The following is a 27,999-nucleotide window of genomic DNA, read 5'->3' as shown; positions in this document are numbered from 1 at the left end:
ATTGGTTAATTAGCAGTTTGTGTTACCAAGCAATTGAACAAGTGTTCCTACTAAAGTGGCCAGTGAGTGTGTGTGTGTGTGTGTGTATATATATATATATATATATATATATATATATATATATATATATATATATACATACATACATATATACACACACACACACATATACACAGTATATAAAGAATAATACATATAAAAAGATACATTTTGTTATAAAATATGATACTAATTTTATGATGCAACAATTAAAACGTCCCGTGGGCATTCTTTCTATTATATAAATGAAAGGTTAGATTAACAAGGTATACATTTATTTATTATTTATTTCAGGTACTTATATAGCGCCATTAATTTACGCAGCGCTTTGCATATATATTGTACATTCACATCAGTCCCTAACCCTCAAGGGGTATACAATCTAAGGTCCCTAACTTACATTCATACATACACATACTAGGGCCAATTTAGACAGGATTCAATTAACATACCAGCATGTCTTTGGAGTGTGTGAGGAAACCGGAGTACCCGGAGGAAACCCATGCAGGCACAGGGAGAACATGCAAACTCCAGGAATCAATTTCATTCAGGTAAATGCTTGCTTATAGCAAAGTAATTATTTGCTATAAGCAAATTGTGTAAAGAAAAAAAATACTGATCACTTCCCCAAAGTAGTACAATGTTACTATGGTAACATTGTACTACTTTGGTCATAGTGAAATATGAAAAGAAATCTTAAAAAAAGAGAAAAAATTTAATAAAAAATAAAAAAATTAAAAAGATGAAAAAAAAATGATCAATTTTTTTTTCGTACTGTCACCAGTGTCCCTGATCACCGCCATGCCAGTTAAATGATGATGCTAAACTGCACTGGTGACAGTATGTAAAAAAAAAAAATAGTGAAAATCATTTTGTTTATTTCTTCATTTCCAAAAAATTATTACAAAAAAATTGCAACTTCAAAAAACTCGCCATGCCTGTTATGAAGTACGTCGGACTGTCTACTCTGCAAAAAGGGGTCATTTGGGGGATATATGTACTGTTCTGACATTCTTGGACCTCAAGAAATTAGATTGGCCGTCAGTACTTCAGGATTGATCAATTTTCAGATCTATCCCATAGTTTGTGAACTCTATAACTTTCCTACAAACTAAATAATAAATACTAATTTGGGTTATTTTCACCAAAGACATGTAGTAATACATTTTGGCCTAAATTTATGAAGAACAATTATTTATTTGCAAACTTTTATAACAGAAACAAAGAAAAATGTGTTTTTTTTTAAAAAATGTTTGGTCTTTTTTTGTTAATTTAGCAAAAAAATAAAAAAACCCCAGTGGTGATTAAATACCACCAAAATAAAGCTCTAGTTGTGTGAAGAAAATGATAAAATTTTAGTTTGGGTACAATGTTGTATGACCGCGCAATTGTCATTCAAAATGTGAGAGCGCTGAAACCTGAAAATTGGCCTGGGCAGGAAGGGGGTAAAAGTGCCCAGTATGGAAGGGGTTAAGAAAGTCAGCAATATGTTTAGATTTAAAATTTGTTTTAGAATTCAATTTGAATTTTATTCAAATTTTGGACTAAACTTTGTTTTGCTATTTCGGATTCATTTAAATTTGTTAATATTGTAATTTGCAAATTCTGATACCTGTGAAACTCAGAATAACGAACATCTTGTTTGAATTTCGATTCAAAACAAAATGAACCGTACATGTCTAGATCGTACCAGGATGTAATATGGGAAGAAACCAAGCCAGTGGAGGCAGTGTGATTCTTTGGGTCCTGCCATTCATGTGGATGTTACTTTGACATGTACCACCTACCTAAACATTGTTGCTGACCAAGTACACTCCTTCATGGAAATGGTTACCCTTGGTTTAAGAATAGTTTGAGGAACACAACAATGAGTCTGAGGTGTTGACTTGACTTTCAAATTCTCCAGATCTCAATTCAATCAAGCATCTGTGGGATGTGCTGGAAAAACAAGTCTGAACTATGGAGGCCCCATCTTGCAATTTATTGAACTTAGAGGATCTAGTACTGATGGCTTGGTGCTAGATACCACAGCATACCTTCAGAGGTCTAATGATGTCCATGCCTCCATGGGTGAGGGCTGTTTTGGTGGCAAAAGGAGGAACTACTCCATATTAGGTGGGTTGTCACAAAGTTTTAGCTGACCAGTGTATATAATATATATGTATGTACTGTATATTTGCCCCATTATTTGGCTTTACTTACCTGTGTGAGTATGACACTTGAGCTCCAGTAGCTTTAGGGCTCATGTACACTGCAGCTGCTAAACTGACGCTCAGGAGCTGTTGAGCGTTTTTTTTCTCTGAAGCCCCTAAACTCTCCTTTATGTTTTCCTATGTGTCCATGAACACAGTCATTTACAGTCGTTTACAGGCAGTTGAGTTTCCAGTCGTTGTTTTGAACGCACCAAACTTGCGTTCAGGAGTAGATTTTACTGGCGTTTCAAACGCCAAATCTTGTAAATGCGTGTAAACGCTTGTAAATGAATTTAGACATATTTTTGACAGTTTCATATCCAGATGCTGTCCAGAACCTTTTTTCTTCATCAAAAATGCATGCAAAGCATTTTCCATGTATTCCAATGGACCTAGTACACCAGTGCAGTCAGTTCCAAGTTTTACGTGAAGGAAAAAATGGTAGAACGTGCCGCATTATGCTCATGATGGGATACAACCAGAAAAGACAGGTCATCTCAACACATACTGCTCTCTCTGCTTTTGCTCTCTATTTCTATCAAAATGTCTGAAATAGTTAATTATGTACTATTTTTCAGGGCATTCTGGGCATTTGGGAGGGTCTGCTGAGGTTATCTTTTAAAAACGCTTCTAAACGTAAACGCTTCTAAACGCACATAAACACAGTATGAAAACGCGGCTAAACTGATGTTTTTTAACCTACGTTTTCTAGCGGTTTCCAGCCGTCAGAAGAGTTTTCCAAACGCCCCGTGTACATGAGCCCTTGTAATCCTCTATTCAGTAGATAATTGAGAGTTAAACCAGATGATAGTTTCTTATATTTCTCAGGACTCTATTGGTGAGATCTCTTTGTCTACACATCTGCTGTCCCCGTTATAAGGACTTTCCACCACTGCTGTAGCATTATTTATTTATTTTTTTCTATTACAAAGAGTGTAATAGGAGGAGTTAAAACACACATCATGGAAATACCCAGGTAGACGGGAACAGAGTCAGTAAATAAGGCTGAGGCTGGCAAGTTCCATCAAGCTCGCGATACATTTAAAATATCACTTTTACAGTGGGGATCGAAAGTTTGGGCACCCCAGCTAAAAATTTGTATTAATGTGCATAAAGAAGCCAAGGAAAGTTGGAAAAATCTCCAAAAGGCATCAAATTACAGATTAGACATTCTTATAATATGTCAACAAAAGTTAGATTTTATTTCCATCATTTACACTTTCAAAATAACAGAAAACAAAAAAATGGCGTCTGCAATGGTTTGGGCACCCTGCAGAATTTATAGCATGCACTGCCCCCTTTGCAAAGCTGAGACCTGCCAGTGCCATGGATTGTTCTCAATCATCGTCTGGGAAGACCAGGTGATGTCAATCTCAAAGGTTTTAAATGCCCAGACTCATCTGACCTTGCCCCAACAATCAGCACCATGGGTTCTTCTAAGCAGTTGTCTAGAAAACTGAAACTGAAAATAGTTGACGCTCACAAAGCTGGAGAAGGCTATAAGAAGATAGCAAAGCATTTTCAGATGTCAATATCCTCTGTTCGGAATGTAATTAAGAAATGGCAGTCATCAGGAACAGTGGAAGTTAAAGCAAGATCTGGAAGACCAAGAAAAATATTAGACAGAACAGCTCGCAGGATTGTGAGAAAAACAATTCAAAACCCACGTTTGACTGCACGATCCCTCCAGAAAGATCTGGCAGACACTGGAGTTGTGGTACACTATTCCACTATAAAGAGATATTTGTACAAATATGGTCTTCATGGAAGAGTCATCAGAAGAAAACCTCTTCTACGTCCTCACCACAAAAATCATTGTTTGAACTTTGCAAATGAACATATAGACAAGCCTGGTGCATTTTGGAAACAAGTTCTGTGGACCGATGAGGTTAAAATTGAACTTTTTGGCCGGAATGAGCAAAGGTACGTTTGGAGAAGAAGGGGCACAGAATTTAATGAAAAGAACCTCTGTCCAACTGTTAAGCATGGGGTTGGATCAATCATGCTTTGGGGTTGTGTTGCAGCCAGTGGCACAGGGAACATCTCACGAGTAGAAGGAAAAATGGATTCAATAAAATTTCAGCAAATTTTGGGTGGTAACTTGATGCCATCTGTGAAAAAGCTGAAGTTAAAGAGAGGATGGCTTCTACAAATGGATAATGATCCTAAACACACCTCGAAATCCACGGGGGATTACATCAAGAGGCGTAAACTGAAGGTTTTGCCATGGCCTTCACAATCTCCTGACCTCAACATAATTGAAAATCTATGGATAGACCTTAAAAGAGCAGAGCGTGACAGACAGCCCAGAAATCTCAAAGAACTGGAAGACTTTTGTAAGGAAGAATGGGCAAAGATACCTCAAACAAGAATTGAAAGACTCTTGGCTGGCTACAAAAAGTGTTTACAAGCTGTGATACTTGCCAAAGGAGGCAGTACAAGATATTAACTCTGCAGGGTGCCAAAACTTTTGCAGACGCCATTTTTTTGTTTTTGGTTATTTTGAAAGTGTAAATGATGGAAATAAAATCTAACTTTTGTTGACATATTATAGGAATGTCTAATCTGTAATTTGATGCCTTTTGGAGATTTTTCCATCTTTCCTTGGCTTCTTTATGCACATTAATACAAATTTTTAGCTGGGCTGCCCAAACTTTCGATCCCCACTGTAAGTGTGCAGAACCTTAAATCTATACTTGACCCATGACAAACATAAGACTGAATATTCATATTCCTCCATAAGTCAGATCATGATGGGTTCTCTTCAAACCTGGCTGTTTTACAGATATTTGGCAGTTTACCTGTTGCCTCCTTGCAGCCACATAGTTGAGTTTGACCATTTCCTTGCCAAACTCTTTGAAGCGGTGAGCCAAATCTTGTTCATTGGTAGCACATTTCACAGTTTCAAGAGCTTCCTCCACCTAGGAAAAAAGAATGAAATAAAATGTTAATAAATGACTCACCCAAAAAATCACTTCAATGATACATATTATGACAAGTGATTTACAGTACTTCTAAAGCAATTACAGAAACATTTTCATTTTGTCACCTTTTTCCCTCGTCATAGGAATTAGTAATAATGTATAGCTTTTAACAGCTCTAAAGTGTAAAATGTGTGAGCTGCATTGTCATCTGGGATTTCACATGTATGCCTAGATCAAAGCCTTTTTTGCATATCCTGCATTCACACCTGAGCGTTCTGGGTAACCAAGCTCCAAAATGATCAACATCCAAAATCCAATGGTTTTCAATTGTCCCTGTTCACACTGGGGCATTCAGACTCAACACCTGAAGCTCAAAGAGGTACATGAACCACCTTTGAAGCAGAATGGGGTGTTTTTTGCTCCTTTGACTTCAATGGAAGTATGCAAAACAATGCACAAAACTGTAATTTTTAGATGATGCCATAGTAAAATTTTGGCCAGCACTTGATCTTGCCCCAAAGAAGCTCCCATATAGCAGTTCACGTACAAAAACATGAAAAATTGCCTACATACACTATGTGTAAGTGTGAATGGGGAAAAGTTCACAATACATATATAATTAAAAATGATAATATGCAATATGTAAACATAATAATGGTATGAGTCATTCTAATCATTCCTTTATGTGCCTGGCACAAGAAGAGCTCGTTCACTGCAAGGGCCGGGACAAGGTCATCCAGTGTCCAAGCCAAAGATGGACAATTTTGCCCAGCCTGGTGAATTTCCCAGTAGAGTCCCCCTTCACATCAGGTGTCCCCTACAAAGTTCCCCTTTACATCAGGTTTCCCCAGTACAGTCCCACTTTACATCAGGTGTCTCCAGTAGAGTCCCCTTCACACCAGGTATACCCAGTGGAGTCCCCCTTTACATCAGGTGCCCCCTTCTCACTTCCACAAATCACATTACAGGGGAAAAGAGGAAGGACAGAGTCCTCTCTCCTTCCTCAGCAGCAGAGCAATGAGACTGTCTCAGTGCTGGCTCTTTTCCGCCCCATGCAGGATGGAGGGAGGGGAAAACCGAATCCTCCCTTCAGCAGCAGCTATCATCCACTCCTCCTTCTGATAGGAGTGACACTGCAGTCACTCCTGTCAGTAAGAAGTGAGATGGGTGGCCAACTCGGCAGCACCCTCCCCAACACAGCGCATGGGGCAGGTGCCCGCTGCTCCCCCCCCCCCCTCAGCCCGGTCCCTGTTCACAACATAGACACAGTCCACCTTTTTTTTTAGCCATTTACACCAAACTGTTTACAGCTGTTTCAGGCCTGTTGACCATCATCTTCACAGTGTATGGAAACCATGATCATAAATGATCTAAATATATGCCAGGAGTCCAGTTGTGACTGGTGAGAAGCACATGCAACCCCTTTGGATTTTTCCTTGGATTCTGATCACTTACCCAAGGTTTGAATGTGCATTTTCATTCTGTATTATTTATCTCTACTGGATTTATAATAGGAAAAGTCCAGTCTATTCCAAAACAGACAAAAGTTTTGGCTGGTGTTCCAGTTTAGAATTTCAGTCTATATTAGCAGTATTTTTAGAGACTCCTTGATTGTACTCTGATTTTTTATCTTATAGTACAAACATTTGCACTTAATGACCTGAAGTTCGCGCTTTGTTCCTCATTTCACAGGAACGCATAAATATCAGTATCGCACACACAACTGAATGCGTGATTTCCTCCTGTGATGTTCCCAGCTCTCTTCTGTAATGTCCCTGTTTATAGCTGACAGATCTCGTCTCTGTATCCTGAACTTGACTGGATGATCTCCTCTGGGTCCATCCAGTCCTCTCTTTGTCAGAGGAAAAGTTATAGTTATTTTATTCTGTTACAACAAGGCATACTGGTGTTCAAGAGGTCCCTTCATCATGGGGTGGACATGATGCTGGACAAGGAAGGGCAGAATATTCTGATTGGCTGCTCTGAAGTTCAGACAACATGGACAAGTCCTAATTATCATCTGCGAGACTCTGTTCACACTATGAGATTTTCATACATTTTCCTGGCATCTTGTGAACTGCATGTAAGGCAGTCTATTCAGAGAAATGCACAAAAGAAGTCCCAGATGCTTTAGCATGTGAAATAGCATGCATTAGCAGATGACTCTTTTGCAAAATCGTGTGCCTTGGCAGATGCACTCCTTTAAGAACCAATGACACCACCATGCACCCGCTAAAGGGCAGCTTGCATCTGTGCCTGTCGGGAAAAGGCACATTCTCAACATGCACAAGTATTAATGCATCATTTTGTTTACACCTGGTGTGGTGCAGGATTAGAATAGAATATTAAAAAAATAGAATAGAATAGAAAGAATATAGCCATCTTCCAAAATTCAAATTTCAAAATTCAAACTTTTAAATAGAATAGAAAGGAATAAAATAAAAAGAATATAGATGCCATTCAAAATTTGAATATCGAAATTCGAATAGAATAGAATGAAAAAATATAGGACATAGCTGTCCTCTAAAATTTGAATATAAAAAAAAAAATGAATAGAATAAAGCAGATAATAGAAAAAAAAATTAAATAAAGCAGAAAAGAAAAGAATAAACCAGAATAGAATAGAAATAGAATAAAACAGAATGGAATAGAGTAGAGTAAAAAATAATGGAATACAATAGGAAAAAAAACAAAAAAATAGAAAATAATAGCGTAGAATAGAAAAAAATAGAACTGCTAAAAATAGAATAGAATGAATATAGCGGTCTTCTGAAATTCAAATTTAGAATAGAATAGAACCCCCTATTCTTCACAATGAATTAGGATCAATTCAATATCTTTGATTTGGATTCAATTTGAATACCTTGAATACATTGGAAAAAAGCTAATTTTATTACGAAATTAGTAACTTAAAAAATCGATCTAAAATGAAGCAATTTTTTTCGCTCTGCACATGGCTGCTTCCACATTAGCTAGTGGCAGGGGCTCCAATATGCAAATTTCAAGGCTTTGCAACCAAGCTAAACTGTACCTGCATTTGGCTCCTCAGTATAGAGAAAGCAAATCTTCATAGGCTATGTCCTTATAAGGGTGGAGTTGAAAAACCAGGAGGTGTGTCCTTGCCTCAACTAGGTAGGGTACATGTGAAAAGGAAAGGGGTAGGAACAAGTACAGAGCTACAAAAAGTAAATGTGAGGCCAAAAAAGAGAATTGAGTCAAGGGCAGGGGCGGACTGACAACTCATGGGGCCCTCGGGCAATAGGGGATCATGAGGCCCCTGTGTCCTCGCCTACACTCAAACCACATCCAAAAAAGCCTATGAAAGGTACCAGGGGCATCTCATGGGGCCCCCTACTGACCCCGGGCTCTCAGGCAGTGCCTGAGTTCCCAAATGGTCAGTCCTCCCCTGGTCAAGGGGCGGGGGATTGGAGTGCTGGCACCCGGATGCCCAAGGTGATACAAAGTTACATTATCAACAGTATGTGGGAGCAGTTGGGAATATCCTGATATTCAAAATGCTGTCTTTGCTGTATGGTTTAAAAATTATTTTTGATTCTAGCATGTAACTTTTTTTTTTTTTTTTTCTTATATGGGATCCCTATGTCCTTGCAGGAATTTAAATTTTTATTAGCGTTTTTATATATCATTTCATAGCAGCGCATAACGGAGCCAGAAATAATTTAGAGCCCATGATGCAACAGGAGGCTTTCCTGCACCTCTCCTAGACTGAGATGTCCACCAGCAGAGCATATAGTGTCACGGTATTTGCACATCAGTTTTTCAAACAAATTTTTTTGGGGAAAAAAATACTTTAACCACTTTGCCTCCACTCTATACCAGTTTTACTGCTATAGGGTGGCGTTCCTGTGCAAAATCACATGTATATATATATACTTGATTTTGCACTTTTGCCACACGCGCGCTGTCGGAGGCTCACTTCTGCTGTGAAATATCACAGCACAAACCAAAGTCCTGGCGAGTTACTCCCGGTCAGGGAGGAAGAACAGAGCTGTATCTATGTTTACATAGATACAGTTCTGTTGTGACAGAGGGGGAGTCATGAATCATGTTTCTCTGCAGAGCTGTGAGCATGATCCATCACTTCCCATAGTAAAAGTACCACCTAGTGTACACCAAGCACATAGCTAGGCACACACTTAACCCTTTGATCACCCCAGATGTTAACCCCTTCCCAACCAGTGTCATTACTACAGTGATTAGTATATATTTTTAGCACTGATCACTGTATTAGTGTCATTGGTTCCCACAAAGTGTCAGTTAGTGTAAAAATGTCTACCGCAATATCACAGTCCTGCTATAAGTCACTGATCACCACCATTACTGGTAAAAAATTTTAAAAAATTCCAATATATGTACCATAGTTTGTAGACGCTATAACATTTGCACAAACTAATCATAAACAATTATTAGGATTTTTTTTACCAAAAATTTGTAGCAGAATGCATTTTGGCCTAAATTTATGAAGAAATTTGATCTTTAATTTTTTTTATTGGATATGTTTTATAGCAGAAAAAAATATTGTTTTATTGTTTTCAAAATTGTCGTTTTTTTTTGTTTATAGCGCAAAAATTAAATCACAGATGTGATCAAATACCACTAAAATAAAGTTCTATTTGTGGGAAAAAAAGGACACAAATTTCAATTGGGTGCAGCTTTGCATGAAAGCGGGATTATTAGTTAAAGTAACGAAGCGCCATATCGCAAAAAATGGCCTGGTCATGAAGGGGGGTAAATCTTCTGGAGGTCTAGCGGTTGATGAATGTTAATGCACAAAAACACAATATAATACCCAATTTTCTGGTAAAATATAAAAAAATTATGTTATGCCGAGTAAATAGATGCCAAACATATCCTGCATTAAAATTACGTATGGCCATTGAGCCAAACTACGGTACCTGCAAATCTCTATAGGTGATGTTTTACAGGTTACAGGTTTAGAGTTACATAGGAGGTCTGGCACAAAAAATAACTGCCCCCTCCTCTAACGATCGTGGTGATACCTCACACATGTGATGTGATCACCCTTTGCATTTGCACATAAGCACGGGGGAACAGGTGCACTTTAAACATATTTTGTTGTACTTTATTATTTAATTTTATGTTAAAAAATTACACAGTACTTCTATTTTATTTTTTTTATCACTTTTATTGCTATCACAAGGAATGAACAATGATGGCATGGGCCATGACAGGTCCTCTTGATGGAGAGATCTGGGGTCTATTAGACCCCGTATTTCTCCTCTGGCCTCCAAAGCATCTGATTGAACTGATCTCGGTAATGACTTGGTTACATGAAATCTTGTCACTTCTAGTTTCTGACATCACACAGTGCGAGGAACATCAGTTCTACTTACTGTGTCCTAGGAACTGGATACCACCAGTTGGATCCTTACCAGGTTCCCCGATCAGACAGGAGAGCCCGGTAAAGGCGGTGGCAGTGGTGGTGGTGGGGGGGAGGGGGGGCTTCCACCGCCTGTAAAAGTAATCCAGTGGCTCTATAGCCACTAGGATTACTTTTACATGAAAGGGGATTGACGGCTCTAAAAAAATATCACCCTTGTACAGGTATGTAGGAAGTGGTTAAACACATTTTAAGTGAGATGGAAATTTGTACCAGGTGCTCCTATCCAAGCCTCCAGAAGTTGTCTGTTCTGGAACACTTGTTGTGTATCCATCACCTTTGCATTTGATTTGATTATGCAATGTATACATATCTTTGTGCTGACATTTGGTGGCAATCCCTTGCAACTGCAATTTATTATTACTGAATTCTGAACTGGTATACTCCAGTTTACCTGCATGTTTGGTTTAGTTGGTATAGTCCTTAGATACTTCTTGGTTGTAATGAATAAAGAATAAGGTGTGTTGTCCTTACTGGGCTGAAGCCTAGGATAAAAGTAAGCACCCAGTTCTGGGTCTAGGCTGCTGCCCAACAGACAAACAATGTTCTGTTTCAAGCACCACTTTATGCATTCCCTTCAAGGCAAAGATGCCAAACAGCATCCCCCCCCAAAAAAAAGGCATGAGAACTATGTGTCGGCAAAAATCCTGTCCTTCAACCCACCAAAACATTGGGGCACTAATCGTCACTCTTACCCCCTAAGCATAAATATCTGTTGCAAGCCAAAATTCTCCCTCTTTCAGTACACATTACCCCCTCCCAACGCAAATCCTCTTCCTTCCCAAATGCACCCCCAGCATAAATCCTCTATCCCTCAAATTTCCCCCCTCATCATAAATCCCCCCCCCAAAATCCCTTTCTCCCAGCACAAATCCCCTCTCCTAGCACTAATCTTCACCCCCCCCAAGTTTCCCTTCTTGCACAAATCTCCCCAATCATCCCTATTAGCACAAATCTTCCCCCCAAGTCCCCCTTCCTAACAGAAATCCACCCTCTTAGTACGTACAAATCCCCCTTCCAACTTATGCCTTCTAGCACAACCCCCCCCCCCAAATCCTCACCGTGCCCACGACAGCTGCCCCTCCTGCCAAACCCTTGGCCCAGCCCTGTTGACCAAAACCTTTCATAACTTGCAGAGGAAGCTGCAGGAGACCAGTTGCAGTGCTAGGGGGACTCTGCTGGAGATAGAAGTAAGGTTAGTATTTACTTCCTTTCTTTACATCCTTATACATAATGAGCATTTACTCTTCGGGGGGGGGGGGGGGGTATGGGGTGCTCAGGGGCACTGCAAGGGTGAATCGTTTTATTCTCTTGGAATTGGGCTTTCAATTTTTGCTTAATGACCAGATTTTATCTAGAGTTGTGCTGTTTGCCTGTCACATCAAGTAACCCTGCATGTGCTATTTAAAGTATATCTAAAGCCGAAACATTATGTTGTAGCTTTGGATAGAGTAGAAAAAAGGCTAAAACCTAGAATATGAAAATTAGATTAATTAGAAATTAGAGGAAATGTTTCCAAAGTGAGGGATTAGTTGTCACTGAAATAGGAGGTCTAAGTGGTTCACAGTAGATAAAAAAAATAAAAATAATATTTTATATATATATATATATATACACACACACACTATATTGCCAAAAGTATTGGTCGGCTTGCCTTAACACGTACGTGAACTTTAATGGCATCCCAGTCTTAGTCCGTAGGGTTCAATATTGAGTTGTCCCCACCCTTTGCAGCTATAACAGCTTCAAATCTTCTGGGAAGGCTGTCCACAAGGTTTAGGAGTGTGTCTATGGCAGGGGTAGGCAACCTGAGAGCCGCAGGACTACAAGTTCCATCATGCCTCTGCAAGTCAGATCTGAAACTGTCAGTTTTGTAATCTTTGCAATGCCTCATGGGAAATGTAGTTCCTCAACAGCCGCAGGTGAATGTTTCTTCCAGAAACACATTTGTGAGGTCAGACACTGATGTTGGACGAGAAGGCCTGGCTCGTAGTCTCTGCTCTAATTCATCCCAAAGGTGTTCTATCGGGTTGAGGTCAGGACTCTGTGCAGGCCAGTCAAGTTCCTCCACCCCAAACTCACTCATCCATGTCTTTATGGACCTTGCTTTGTGCACTGGTGTGCAGTCATGTTGGAACAGGAAGGGGCCATCCCCAAACTCTTCCCACAAAGTTGGGAGCATGAAATTGTCCAAAATGTCTTGGTATGCTGACGCCTTAAGAGTTCCCTTCACTGGAACTAGGGGGCCAAACCCAACCCCTGAAAAATGACCCCACACCATAATTCCCCCCTCCACCAAACTTTACACTTGGCACATGGCAGTCAGGCAAGTACCGTTCTCCTGGCAACCATCAAACCCAGACACATCCATTGGATTTCCAGAAAGAGAAGCATGATTGGTCACTCTGGAGAAAACATTTCCACTGCTGTAGAGTCCAGTAGCGGCATGCTTTACACCACTGCATCGCACTTGGTGATGTAAGGCTTGGATGCAGCTGCTCGGCCATGGAAACCCATTCCATGAAGCTCTCTACACACTGTCGTTGTGCTAATCTGAAGATCACACGAAGTTTGGAGGTCTTTAGCTATTGACTCTGCAGATAGTTGGTGACTTCTGATTTGGAGGGGTGTCTCAATACGTTTGGCAATATATATATATATATATATTCAGTGGTGTTTAAATAAAAAAAAAACTGTCACATGTGTGTAAGTTTTTAAATCTGTAATGTACTATAAAGATCATAATATAGTGTATCTGGTACAATGAAGATACAGAGATTGTATGGGTGTAGAGTGCTAACGGAAGACAGGCTGCCTCTTTTATTACAAGGACATTAAAGTGTTCTGTTTAGTGAGGTCAGTATTTTATTTTTTTAATGTCCTATCTTTTTTTCCTTTGGACTCTCCTCGGAATTTTTTTATGTGCATTCTATTGTTGTGTCTTGCAATTCAGCTGGAGATATATGCAAATAATTTGATTTAGTTATGTCATGTTCATCCGCTAGATGGCAGAAGTGTCCTCCTCACAATCATCATCTTGTACTAGTAGAGCCACTAGCTGAATTGCCGGAGATCTGAGATCACCACTACGCCGCTTTGTCTGTAATTAGCAGTGACAGCAACTCACATACCTCTCCCTCCTCTCCCTGTTGTGCCAACTACCAGTAATCTTTAATTTAGGAAAACAAATATAATATGCAAAATAAAGAATGCATAATGACATTTTACATTTTAAAAAAAGCAGTCAAACGAGGTAACGAGCGTTCTTTATGGAGATGAGAGGACAGCCCATGAAAGTCGCTTGAAGGACATAAATAGAAACTAAAGAGAACTGAAATTTAATGTCTGCTGGTTTACATTTTTAAAAGAATTAAAGCTCATCCACACCAGTCTGCACACTATAACACATGGGCTGTGGTGTGCATTGTTTATGGTCAGTGTGATGCTTTGTTACAATGTTTACAATGTTTAATTTATTTCTTTTCTGTTTAAACTTTTTTGAAGTGTCACAAAATTACACTCATTTAAACTCTATGCACTGCAATGCACAAAAATGAACACATTATGGCCACACACAAAATGTAGACAGGATGCCCACACACAAAATGTAGACAGGATGCCCACACACAAAATGTAGACAGGATGCCCACACACAAAATGTAGACAGGATGCCCACACACAAAATGTAGACATGCTACCCAAACACACAAAATGTAGACATGCTACCCAAACACACAAAATGTAGATATGCTGCCCACATACACAGTGTAGACATGATGCCCACATACACAGTGTAGACATGATGCCCACATACACAGTGTAGACATGATGCCCACATACACAGTGTAGACATGATGCCCACATACACAGTGTAGACATGATGCCCACATACACAGTGTAGACATGATGCCCACATACACAGTGTAGACATGATGCCCACATACACAGTGTAGACATGATTCCCACATACACAGTGTAGACATGATGCCCACATACACAGTGTAGACATGCTGCCCTCACACACAGTTTAGACATGATGCCCATACGCACAATTTTAACATGTAAACAAAATGTAAAAATGTGCATTTTCTATTTTTTGTTTTGACAGCCTGGAAAGCATTGCACTCCTGCAGACCTGTCAGTATATCTGTCTACACATAACTCGCACGGGCAAGCAGATACACACTGACAGAAAGAATCAAGGAACCACCACAGAGCTCAACAGTGGCGTGGTAGTCCATTGAGAACTACCAGCTGACAGCCGCAAAGGCTTTAGTTTTGCCATTCATTCACAGAATACTGTGAGCCCCGCATGGCCACGTTTTTTTTAAATTGTGACAGCTAGATAGTAGAGAAGATCCCCCACTAACTGTCAAAATGGGGGAGCAGGGGCCCGTCCTTTCATAACATGTTACATTCTGCACCCAGAATACGGGTGTAATGGTAGCTTTCAATCTTCACCTCCCAGTTTAAAATTTTAAAAGATGCATTCTGAGCCTATCACTTCCTGTATCATCATGTGACCTTCCAGGAACTTCATATCCCATCACGCACTGCCTTATGCATCACAGAACAGAGCATATTTACCACTCTGGACCACCCCAGCAGCAATAGATCCCCCACACAACAATAGACCCCCCCCACCCAGCAACAATGGGCCATCCACACAAAAATACCACCCCAGAAACAAAAGATCCACCCAAGCAACAACAGATCTCTGAGCAACCAGCAACAATAGACCCTCCAGCAGCCAGCAACAGTAGATCTGTCCCTCAACAATAGCTCCTTCCCAGCAACAACTGACCCCACCAGCAGCCAGAAACAGTAGACCTCTTCCTCAATAGCAACAAACCAACAATAGATCCTTCTCAGCAACAACTGACCCCACCAGCAGCATAAGACTACCCCCTGCAACAATAGATCCCCTATTAGCAACAATGAACCTCCCCAGCAACAGAAGACCCCACCCAAAAATAGACACCACCCCCAGCAACAATAGATCCCCCACACTATAATAGAACCCCCCCACAACATCAATGGGCCCTCCACAACAAAATACCACCCCAGAAACAAAAGATTCGCCAAAGCAACCACATATCTCTGAGCAAACAAGAAAAAATAGACCAACCATCATCAATATACCTCTCCCTCAATAATAGCTCCTTCCCAGCAACAATTGACCAAGCCAGTAACATAAGACTCCTCCATCAACCATAGATCCCATGTCAGCAACAATAAACCTCCCCAGCAACAGTAGACCCACCCAACAATAGACACCACCCCAACAACAATAGATCCCCCACACAATAGACCCTCCACAACAAAATACCATGCTAGAAACAAAAGATCCACCCAAGCAACAACAGATCTCCGAGCAACAAGCAACAACAGACACTCCAGCAGCCAGCAATAGACCTCTCCCTCAACAATAGCTCCCTCCCAGTAACAATTGATCCAGACGGTAACATAAGACCCCCCAGCAACAAAAGGTCCCCTATCAACAACATAAACCTCCCCAGCAACAGTAGACCCAACCAACAATAGACACACCCCCAGCAACAATAGATCCCTCGCACAATAATAGACCCCCCCATCAGCAACAATGGGCCCTCCACAACAAAATACCACCCCCGAAACAAAAGATCTGCACAAGCAACAACAGACCTCTGAACAAACAAGAAACAATAGACCCTCCAGCAGCCAGGAACAATAGACCTCTCCCTCAACAAGAGCTCCTTCCCAGCAACAACTGACCCAGCCAGTAACATAAGACCCCCACAGCAACAAAATATCCCCTTATCAGCAACAATAGACCTCCCCAGCAACAATAGACCATCACATAAAAATAGATCCCTAACAGAGTCAATAGATCCACTAGCAGGCAGCATCAATAGACCCTCCATCATGCCCCAGCACCCCTTGCCATTACAAACATCCAGTGTTGGAGGTTGATTTCCTCCACGTTCCCACGAAAATAAAGCCCTGCCTGACCTAGAGTATAAAGAAAGCTTGTTCTTTTCTGTAACAATAATGGTATAGTGATACATGGGGAGGCTGAAATTTAGAAAAAAAAGTAAACTTTAGTCTTTCTGCAGTAACAGCCAATGAGAACTGCATATTGTAGTCACATGGCGTGTTTATTATTATTATTATACAGGATTTATATAGCACCAACAGTTTGCGCAGCACTTTACAAAATGAAGGCAGACATTACAGTTACAATACAATTTGGTATAAGAGGAAACAGAGGGCCTGGCTTGTTAGAGCTTACAATCTAGGAGGAAGGGTTGAGAGGTACAAAAGGTAATAGCTGTGGGGGGGATGAGCTGATGGAGGAAATAAATGGCGCTTTACTAGGTAGAAGCAGGATAGGCTTCTTTAAAGAGAGAGGTTTTCAGGGATCATCTAAAGGTGGATAGATTAGGAGACAGCCGGACAGATTGGGGTAGGGAGTTCCATAGGATGGGAGAAGCTCGGGAGAAGTCCTGGAGGCGAGCATGGGAGGAGGTGACACGGGAACTAGAGAGCAGAAGGTCTTGAGAGGATTATGTTTAGGTGCGTTGGCATGCAATGATGTGAATTGTGCAGCTCAAAAATGCAGACATGCTGTATTTTTATGCTGCGCACACTAGAACACATGTTAGGTGTGAACAGGACACACAGATAACAATTGTTTTCTAGATGTCCTTACCCAGAGTTCCCATTGATCAATGCAGAGCAGCAGCATTCAATGCACCTAGTGTGGAAGAGTGCTGATAGTGTTCTTTTTCTGAGTTCTGTATTTCAGTTTCTTCAGAGTCTCTGCCCGCCAGGTTCAGCTAGTAAGGTACACGTTAGAATTTGGTGATAAAGTGGTCCAATGACTAAAAATTCCTTCCTTGATACAGAAGTTTTGCTGGCGTCAGAGTGGAGAGTAATAAATCACAGGCGGGCGAACATTACACCTGTCATCGCTGTAATAAAGCCGATGTCTCCAGGATGGAGGGCATGTGTACAACCAAGAAAAATAATACAGAGGTAACAAGGCTTGATTATCCCTTGTGGAAAGCCTCAGCCGCCCTCCTCAATCCCTCCATCATAAAAGATTCATTCTCAGCTGCTGGAGACACGTGAATGCGCTCTGAAAGCTGCCTGGCAATACTTCATGTTTGGAAGGACCTCGGAAATTAATCTGATGCATTCTAAAATATCAATAAATATTAACGAGAGGCCAAACACTTGCCATAATGGGAATCTGAGGGAGGCGAGACAGCGGCCATGTTAATCATTCATCGCCGGTGTTTAAGTAATGACAGGTGTGCCGAATACTTACCTAATTCACTCGTTATTATAATTTTATCACAGCAGGGCTGATTTATAGAAAGGAAAAAAAAAAAAAGACATCTACATTGCACATGGCCACCAATCAGAGTCTTTCTTTTATGTGCTAATCTGCAATTGAAAAATGACAGCTGCCGTTTGGTTGGCTGGAGGACAACAAAATGTTGATCCAAATTAGCCACTGACAAATGTTGTTAATGCGTCCTAGTTAAAGACTACAGGCTTTTCCAGTATTTAATAGACTGTACATGTTAGAAGCTTAAAGAAAACCTTATTAAACCTTACTATGTATTACTATTTATGAAAATATTGTTTAATATACTTTATATATGTATGTATACTGTACTTTGTGTATTTAGTATTATATACATATAACTACTACTAACCTTACTTAAAATATCTACATAGTAAGCTTTATATTTAGTTATATATTTTAAGTTTAAAAAAAATTAGTTTAAATAATAGAAACAGTGTATACATTATTTTAAAATATATTATTATATTAGTCATTTTAAAATATGATATATATATATATATATATATATATATATAAAAATAATTTAATATAAAATCTGTAAAATGTTATAAAATACACACACACACACACATATATATATATATATATATATATATATATATATTTATAAGTAAATAAAAAAGAACCTCAGCGCCCAGGACCTCCTTCCCCACACACTTAACCCCGTGAGATGCTGCTGTGCATAAGTATAAAACCAAAAAAAAAATTTTTTTTTTCAACAAAAAACAGCACAAAACACACCAGAAAGCAATGTATAAAATACCCAACCTATAAGCAATATAAATGCAAATTATTACAATTTATATATAAGTGTCAAAAAAACTAAATATTTTGTGGCACATACAAAAAACAAAAAAAAGTCCAGTGACATATCCAAAAAAAGTCCCGTGATAAAAAACAAGCTTATATTTTCATAAAATTCTTCAGTGCCAATAATAGTCCTTCCACCATCCACCAGTGCAAAACCAACATGAACCGCACTCACCAGATGTTTGGTGAGTATAACGCCTTTCAGGATTATTAAGGGCTCCTGGACCCCCTTTTTTAGCCTCCAGATATTGCCTCCTCTAGAACATAGAAAACCTCCTCCGATTCCTCCCCTCACCGACTCCACCAAAATTCAGGAAGAAAAAAGCCAAATAGCGTGATACCGTTATGACTTTCAATCCCAATAACCCTTAAACCAGACCACTCACATTTCTAAGGATAATAACCAGCATTTTATTGTTATAACAACGATTTTCCATAGATCTTCCAGTAAGACCCCACAGCCAGGTAACCCAGCAGGATGACAGACCTCAGAATCAGCTTCCTCCACTAGGCAAGATCTATGGAAAATCGTTATTATAACAATAAAATGTTGATGGTCTGGTTTAAGGGTTATTGGGATTGAAAGTCATAACGGTATCACGCTATTTGGCTTTTTTCTTCCTGAATTTTGGTGGAGTCGGTGAGGGGAGGAATCGGAGGAGGTTTTCTATGTTCTAGAGGAGGCAATATCTGGAGGCTAAAAAAGGGGGTCCAGGAGCCCTTAATAATCCTGAAAGGCGTTATACTCACCAAACATCTGGTGAGTGCGGTTCATGTTGGTTTTGCACTGGTGGATGGTGGAAGGACTATTATTGGCACTGAAGAATTTTATGAAAATATAAGCTTGTTTTTTTATCACGGGACGTTTTTTTGGATATGTCACTGGACTTTTTTTTTTTTGTTTTTTGTATGTGCCACAAAATATTTTGTTTTTTTGACACATATATAAATTGTAATAATTTGCATTTATATTGCTTATAGGTTGGGTATTTTATACATTGCTTTCTGGTGTGTTTTGCGCTGTTTTTTGTTGAAAAAAAAAAACCATATATATATATATATATTTACTGTATACACATACAAACTATATTGCCAAAAGTATTGGACATCCTTCCAAATCATTGCATTCAGCTGTTCCAATCACCTCCATGGCCACAGGTGTATAAAATCAAGCACCTAGGCATGCAGACTGCTTCTACAAACATTTGTGAAAGAATGGGTCGCTCTCAGGAGCTCAGTGAATTCAAGTGTGGTCCCGTGATAGGTTGCCACCTGTGCAAAAAGTCCATCCGTGATATTTCCTCTCTACTAAATATTCCACGGTCAACTGTTAATGGTATTATAACAAAGTGGAAGCAACTGGGAACAACAGCAACTCAGCCACCAAGTGGTAGGCCACGTAAAATGACAGAGCGGGGTCAGCGCATGCTGAAGCACACAGTGCGCAGAAGTTGCCAACTGTCTGCAGAGTCAATAGCTAAAGACTTTCAAAATTTGTGTAGCCTTCAGATGAGCACAACAGTGCATAGAGAGCTTCATGGAATGGGTTTCCATGGCCGAGCAGCTGCATCCAAGCCTTACATCACCAAGTGCAATGAAAAGCGTTGGATGCAGTGGTGTAAAGCACACCGCCACTGGACTCTAGAGCAGTGGAGACACTTTCTTTAGAGTGACGAATCACGCTTCTCTTTCTGGCAATCCAATGGATGTGTCTTGGTTTGGCGGTTGCCATGAGAACAGTACTTACATGACTGTATTATGCCAAGTGTAAAGTTTGGTGGAGGGGGGATTATGGTGTCGGGTTGTTCTTCAGGGGTTGTACTTCGCCCCTTAGTTCCAGTGAAGGGAACTCTTAAGGCGTCAGCATACAAAGACATTTTAGACAATTTCTTGCTCCCAACTTTGTGGAAAGAGTTTGGGGATGGCCCCTTCCTGTTTCAACATGACTGCGCACCAGTGCACAAAGCAAGGTCCATAAAGACATGGAGGAGCGCGTTTGGGGTGGAGGAACTTGACTGGCCTGCACAGAGTCCTGTCCTCAACCCCATAGAAAACCTTTGGGATGAATTAGAGCGGAGACTGCGAGCCAGGCCTTCTCGTCCGACATCCGTGCCTGACCTCACAAATGTGCTTTTTGAAGAATGGTCAAACATTCCCATAGATACCCTCCTAAACCTTGTGGACAGCCTTCCCAGAAGAGTTGAAGCTGTCATAGCTGCAAAGGGTGGGCCAACTCAATATTGAACCCTATGGACTAAGACTGGGATGTCATTAAAGTTCATGTGAGTGTAAAGGCAGGCGTCCAGAATTTTTCCACAATATAGTTTATATATATATATATATATATATACATACATACACACACATTCCAGTAGTTGCCACTGCACACCTATCAGAGATAAAAAAAATGGGCCCGGGTGCGCAACAGTCTGTGGGACATATCATTAGGACTACATATACTGTAGTACAAAAGAGAGAGCGGCACTCATGGGTCTTGAGAGGTGAGTGCACTGTGAAGATTTAATTTGACGTTTCTTCCTGAGGAAGACGAGCTTGTGTCTCGTTAAAATGTTGAATTTAATCTTCGCAGTGCGTGTGTCTATTGGAATGTTTGACCATTCTTCCAGAAGCGCATTTGTGAGGTCAGGCACTGATGTTGGATGAGAAGGCCTAGCTAGCAGTCTCCGGACTAAACTAGTTTAGTATAAGCATTTTATATTATATGATAAAGTATTGTAATATATATATATATATTTTATATAATATATACTATAATATAATAAAATTATATATTTTAAAATAATATATAACTAATTATAAAGCATACTATTTAAAGTAATAAAGTTAGTAGTACTTACCTGGCCCTGTCTTGCTTGTTTCCCTAGTCTCAATACTCTCTTCCCCCCTCCCCTCTTCATCGGTCCGAAACCCTCGTTGACATTAAAGAAAAAAAAGGTAATTGGCAGCGGCTTCCTCTTCCTTCTTCTCTGGCAACCCACTGAGGGCATTTGCGCCTCATCTTGAGCATGTGCCATAACAAATTAGAATTGCCTGGGAGGGAGTTGTAGGGTGGAGAGACTTTCTTTTCCTCAAGATGAGTGTAATATCTTATGGCTCATGCATTAGATGAGGCACAAACGTCCTGCGATATCATGCATTATGTTATACTCATTTGTTGGAAAAAATCCTTGCAATAAAAAAGATCTTGAAAGATTTTTCAGTTTAGAAATGAGATCTTCCTGGAAGGCATTGGTGACGTAGCCTTCCCAGGGTGCACTGGTGAGGTACTGGCTATGTCACAAATGCATGAAGAAACCAAAAAGTGGAAAACTAATTAAACAAACATGGGGACAAGGTGCTTTAGAGGGGAGCCCCCTTTCCCCCTGCGTTGAGGGCATGTTGCCTGGTATGGGTATTTGGGTGGGGGCTTTTATGACTTAAGCTGGTAGATTTTTGGACGAGAATATTCGTCTGAAAAGTAGTACGAAAATTCTTTGAACATTCGGTGAGTGGACAAAAGTTGTTCGAAAATTGTATTTTGCTTTTAACATTCAAGTTTAAAATGAATGTAATTTCTGTACGATAACCACATAGACTGGCCAACATTTTTTGATTGAGAAAAGTTTTCCTTTCTGCTTCTTTGAATTTTCCCGTCACTGCAGTTGAAAGCAAACATCGATTTGACCCTCACTAACGGCTAGAAAATCAAACGAAAATTCTCGAACAAAAATCTATACGTGAATGGCCAGCCTTAGGTAGGTTTAAAGATCGGCATACATAATTGCACATCTCTGTAATTTGCCAGCTTTTGGGGGGGGGGGGGGAGGGGTCCACTTTAGGTGAGTTAACATTTAAATTATTGTAATAAATACTTTCAAATTATTTTGGATATGATTGTCATGTGTTTATTTTCTTGCTGCTTCATGTTTACATTGCTTAAAGTGGCTGTAAATCCTAACATGTACTCAGTGAAGTGACTGGCCTCAGGTGATACAAATCCTCCTACATAAGTTGTACCTGTTAATCTGCAGTCTTCTCTTTTCTACAGCTGTTCAAAGTCCAGAAGTTATAGAGCTTGTCTGAGCTGTCAGAAAGCAGGGGGGCGAAGATCTGAAATGCGCTCTGCAGAGCTCAGTGAGGAGAGCCCTGAGAGCTGATTGGAGGGAAGAGACACACCCACCTCCACACAGCTCACAGGAACAGAGCTTAGGCTGTCAATCTGCTGGAGATCCCTCCCTTGTCACCATTTTGCTCTTGGTGTCAGGAGAACTTGTCAGAAGTGACTTATACCGATAGCAGAGGAGTGTAGCAGCAGACAGAAATGACATGTAGCGCTCTTATTGGGACTATAAAATGATCCCTTGCAGTGGGGCTGTGTCTGCATCACAAAGGTTTACTGCTTGTTTTTTCTAGGGGAGAGGAGAAACACCTTTACTTTCGGATCCTCTGCTCCTCTAGCAGATGGCGCTCCTCCACACTCCAGAGGTAGACCGTCCCTCTGCATCCTCATGTCCAATGCAGGGATAAGGATCCTACATTGGTCTTGATGACTTCAGGACCTTAGGCTGATGAAGGGTAGAGAAGAAGTAGTCGGGGGGAGCAGAGAATTAGGGAGGTAAATCAGTTTTTCTGTGTCCCCTAGAACTAAAGGAGAAATCAACACCACAGCCCCACTGCAATGGATTACTTTTTTCATTGCCGGGACTTGGACTTTAAATCAAAACTCCAGCCTTCCCTTCAGTCTTACAGAGTTGTACCGGCTCCTTTCCTGTATCGAAATTAATTTATTGCACTGTACACTGTGAGCTTCCGCATTAGAAGTTGAGGCAAGTCACACAGAGCCCGTTGGCTGGGGGACGTCAAGCATCATCTAACCCAGGGGCAGACTGACAACTCATGGGGCCCCTGTGTCCTTGCCCAAACTGAAAAAAGCCTATGAAAAAGGTACCAGGGGCATCTCATGGGGCCCCCTACTGACCCTGGGCCCTCGGGCAGTGCCCGAGTTTCCAAATGGTCAGTCCGCCCCTGAAAGAATGCATTCAGTGGGACGTTTGATCCTAACTTCTCTGATCCTCCCCTTCTCCCAGTGTCCCCCTCTTATCACCTGATAAGACATATTATATGGAGTCATTCTTCACATGCTCAGTTTGGTGTATATTGCTAGAGTGGTTGGTTTTTTTTTGGGAGAGTGCATGTGATCAGCACATGGCCAATCAGCACTGTCCAGACAGAGGTCAGAGTTTCTGCATCCTCCTAGAGCAGTGATTCTCAACCTCCTAATGCCGTGACCCTTTAATACAGTTCCTCATGTTGTGGTGACCCCCAACCATAAAATTATTTACCCAGTAATTATAATTCATGAGTGTCGTTTTACCTCCAATACTGCTGCTTTCAACACAGTAGCTGCTTTTAACAGAGTAGCTGCTTTCAACACAGCAGCTGTTTTCTACACAGTAGCTGCTCTTTACACATTGGAAATATGTGTTTTCCGATGGTCTTTGATGACCCCTGTGAAAGGGTCGTTCGACCCCCAAAGGGGTCACGACCCACAGGTTGAGAACCACTGTCCTAGAGCAAAATGAAAACTCCTCCTACAAGCTTTAACCAGTGCTCAGCTGGACACTGATAGAAGTCGCAAGACTGCTCTAAATGCTCTAAATAGGGGATCATGGGGCCCCTGTGTCCTTGCCCAAATTGAAAAAGTCTATGAAAAAGGTACCAGGGGCATCTCATGGGGCCCCCTACTGACCCTGGGCCCTCGGGCAGTGCCTGAGTTTCCAAATGGTCAGTCTGCCCCTGATCTAACCCTTTACCCCTGCCCCAGCCTTACTGTCCCCAGCTCACCGCTTTCATTCTTTGGATTTCAGTTCTTTCAAGGATGCCATGTAAAGCCGCAAATAATAAACTTTATACCAACAGTACACAAGCAGAACAAAATGTTTCCAGAAACAAATGCAGATCCTCCCGTATCTCTAAAGGAATTCTTCAAAGCAAACTACAAGGACTCAGGATGCACAACATAGAGGAAGATATTTCTATCAAACGCAGATCCCACGGTAGAAAGTTGTATTTTGTTAGACTTTCATGTAGTTAATTTTAAATGAAGCGTTAAATTGGTCTCTCTGTGGGACGGAAGCCACACTGTGCTTCATTTATTTTTGCTAAATGCTTATTTTTGGCCAAATTTAGAGGGAGTTAAAAAATTTGTAAATATACATATTTTTTTTTTTTAACTTTTTTTGACTTAGTCACTAAAAAACAAAAATCGGTTCATTGTGTTAAACTGCCTAATGGAGCGACTTTCATGAATCTGACCATGGGACTGACAGCTCCTACCCTATACTTTGAGCTGTGTGAGTTGGCACTTCAGCACTTAGAAGCAGCCGCTACACAGCAGGGGAGGTGCTGGGCCTGGCGGGAAGGGAACTGAGCTTTGTGTCAGCAGCATGTTTCTTCCTACAAATGTACAGAAACACATTTCACATAGCAGGGCTTATTCACACGGTATATCTTAGTCATCCAGATCAATGCAGGCTCAACCTTGTAAAAAAAAAAAAAAGTGGGGCTTATTCACATATTCAGAAAATGTACTCAAAAAAGTGGGGCCTGTTCACTTATTCAGATCAATGCAGGCTCAGTTCAAGGATGCACAGGAAACAATGGTTTAATATGTACCCTGTTCACATTGCACTGTATTGAGGTGGGTTGCAGTGCATTGTGTAAAAATGCAGTACATCGCAACATGCTGCAGTGCATAGACTTGAATGAAGTGTAATTTTGAGACACTTGAATAAAGTTAGGAAAAAGAAAAAATCAGTGTCTTGCATTTTTACAATGGGGAACTATTCCTCCCACTGACACCAACAATGGTACACTATTCCTCCCACTGACACCAATAATGTGGCACTATTCTGCCAACTGACACCAACAATGGGGCACTATATTTCCCACTGACACCAACAATGGGGCACTATTCTTCCCACTGATACCAATAATGGGTTGCTATTCCTTCTACAGGCTCCAACAATGGGGCACTACTCCTCCCACTGACACCAACAATGGTGCACTATTCCTCCCACTGACACCAACAATGGTGCACTATTCCTCCCGATGGTACCAATAATATGGCACTATTCCTCCCACTGACACCAGCAATGGGGCACTATTCCTCTCACTGACACCAACAATGGGGCACTATTCCTCTCACTGCCACAAACAATGGTGCACTATTCCTCCCGCTGGTACCAATAATATGGCACTATTCCTCCCAATGACACCAACAATGGGGCACTATTCCTCCCACTGACACCAACAATGGGGCACTATTCCTCCCACTGACACCAATGATGGGGCACTATTCCTCTCACTGATACCAATGATGGAGCACTATTCCTCTCACTGACACCAACAATAGGGCACTATTTCTCCCACTGACACCAACAATGGGACACTATTCCTCCCACTGACACCAACAATGGGACACTATTCCTCCCACTGACACCAACAATGGGACACTATTCCTCCCACTGACACCAACAATGGGACACTATTCCTCTCACTGATACCAACAATTGGGCACTATTCCTCTCACTGATACCAACAATTGGGCACTATTCCTCTCACTGATACCAATGATGGAGCACTATTCCTCTCACTGACACCAACAATAGGGCACTATTTCTCCCACTGACACCAACAATGGGGCACTATTCCTCCTGCTGGCACCAATAATGTGTCACTATTCCTTCCACTGACATCAACAATGGGACACTATTATCCCCGCTGACACCAACTATTCTGCTTGCTGGCACAAATAATTATTTATTTATTGTTTATTTCAGGTACTTATATAGCGTTGTCAATTTACGCAGCACTTTACATACATATATTGTACATTCACAGCAGTCCCTAACCCTCAAGGGGCGCACAATCTAAGGTCCCTAACTCACATTCATACATACACATACTAGGGACAATTAAGACAGGAGCCAATTAACCTACCAGCATGTTTTTGGAGTGTGGGAGGAAACCGGAGTACTGGGAAGAAACCAGAGTACCTGGAGGAAACTCACGCAGTCACAGGGAGAACATGCAAACTCCAGGCAGGTGGTGCCGGGGTTGGGATTCGAACCAGCGACCTTAGTACTGCCAGGCAGAAGTGCTAACTAAATAATGGGGTACTATTCCTCCTACTGACACCAACGATGGGGCATTATCATACCTCCCAAATTTCTGAGATGGGAATGAGAGATACCTATTATCAAAATGATATAGGCATGTGACACACACCCTGCCACACCCTCGTAAAAGAATTATGCAAAAAAAAAAATGATTAGTTAAACCCACAAGTGTTTTCTTTACCACTGCTATTCCTTTATACTGACTGTTGACATTTACAAATGCAGCAATTTATAAACTGAATGAAAGGTTTAGCACTGGGAAACACTTTTTGAAAGATAAAAAGTGCATTTTATATATAACTATATGGATCAGACCAAATGAGGATGAAGGAGGGACAGAGAGACTTTGTTCCAAAGCAGGGACAGTCCCTTGAAATCAGGGACATTTGGGAGCTATGCATGATTCCTCCTTCTGACACCAACAATGGGGTATTAGTACTTCCACTAACACCAATGATGGGTCACGATTCCTCCCATTGACACAAAAAATAGGGAACTATTTCTCCCACTGACACCAACAATGGGGACCTATTTCTTTCACTGACACCACTGATGGGGCACTATTCCTACCACTGACACCAATAATAGGGCACTGTCCCTCCTACTGACACCAATGATGGGGCACTATTTCTTCCACTGACACCATTAATGGAGCATCGTTTGTTCCCAATGGCACTGGAACATTTTCTACTCTCTCTGGCCACAGTCTAACCCCCCTGAAGTCTGAAGGACAGTAAAATGTGCCTTTGTTTAAAAAGATTGGAGACCCCCGTCTTAGTGCATTGGGGTGATAATGCACAAAACGTGTGTTGTGGTAACTCAGCCTAGGAGAAAAATGTGTTTCAGTCCTTAGGGTCCCTTCAGACCTGGTGCATTGTGTTGATGCACTTGTGTTAAAATGTGTATTTTTGTTGGTGGTATACTGTGGAGCGCCATACTGCATGTGCATTGGTGGTGTGTCCCCTTAGTGCAGTGGTCTCCAAACTGTGGCTCAGGGGCTAGATGCGGCCCTTTGTTTGATTTTATCTGGTCCCTGGGGCACTTTTCCTCCCATTGACACCAATGATGGAGCACT

General features: G+C 41.0%; 1 protein-coding gene across 1 annotated transcript in view; it reads right to left on the bottom strand.

Moving 5' to 3' along the window:
* Window positions 1–27,999, bottom strand: part of LOC149445818 (catenin alpha-2-like) — a 680,096-nt gene that overhangs the window by 64,097 nt on the left and 588,000 nt on the right. Inside the window, exon 5 of the mRNA XM_089653375.1 lies at window positions 5,033–5,152. Coding sequence (XP_089509501.1) covers window positions 5,033–5,152 — 120 coding nt within the window. The remainder of the gene's footprint in view (window positions 1–5,032; window positions 5,153–27,999) is intronic.

Source organism: Staurois parvus, unplaced genomic scaffold (assembly GCF_062004578.1).
Source record: "Staurois parvus isolate SC_StPar_1 unplaced genomic scaffold, SC_StPar_1.0 ptg000708l, whole genome shotgun sequence".
Classification (NCBI taxonomy): domain Eukaryota; kingdom Metazoa; phylum Chordata; class Amphibia; order Anura; family Ranidae; genus Staurois; species Staurois parvus.
Note: the sequence above shows the minus strand (reverse complement) of the source record. Positions and strands in the feature narration are given on the sequence as shown.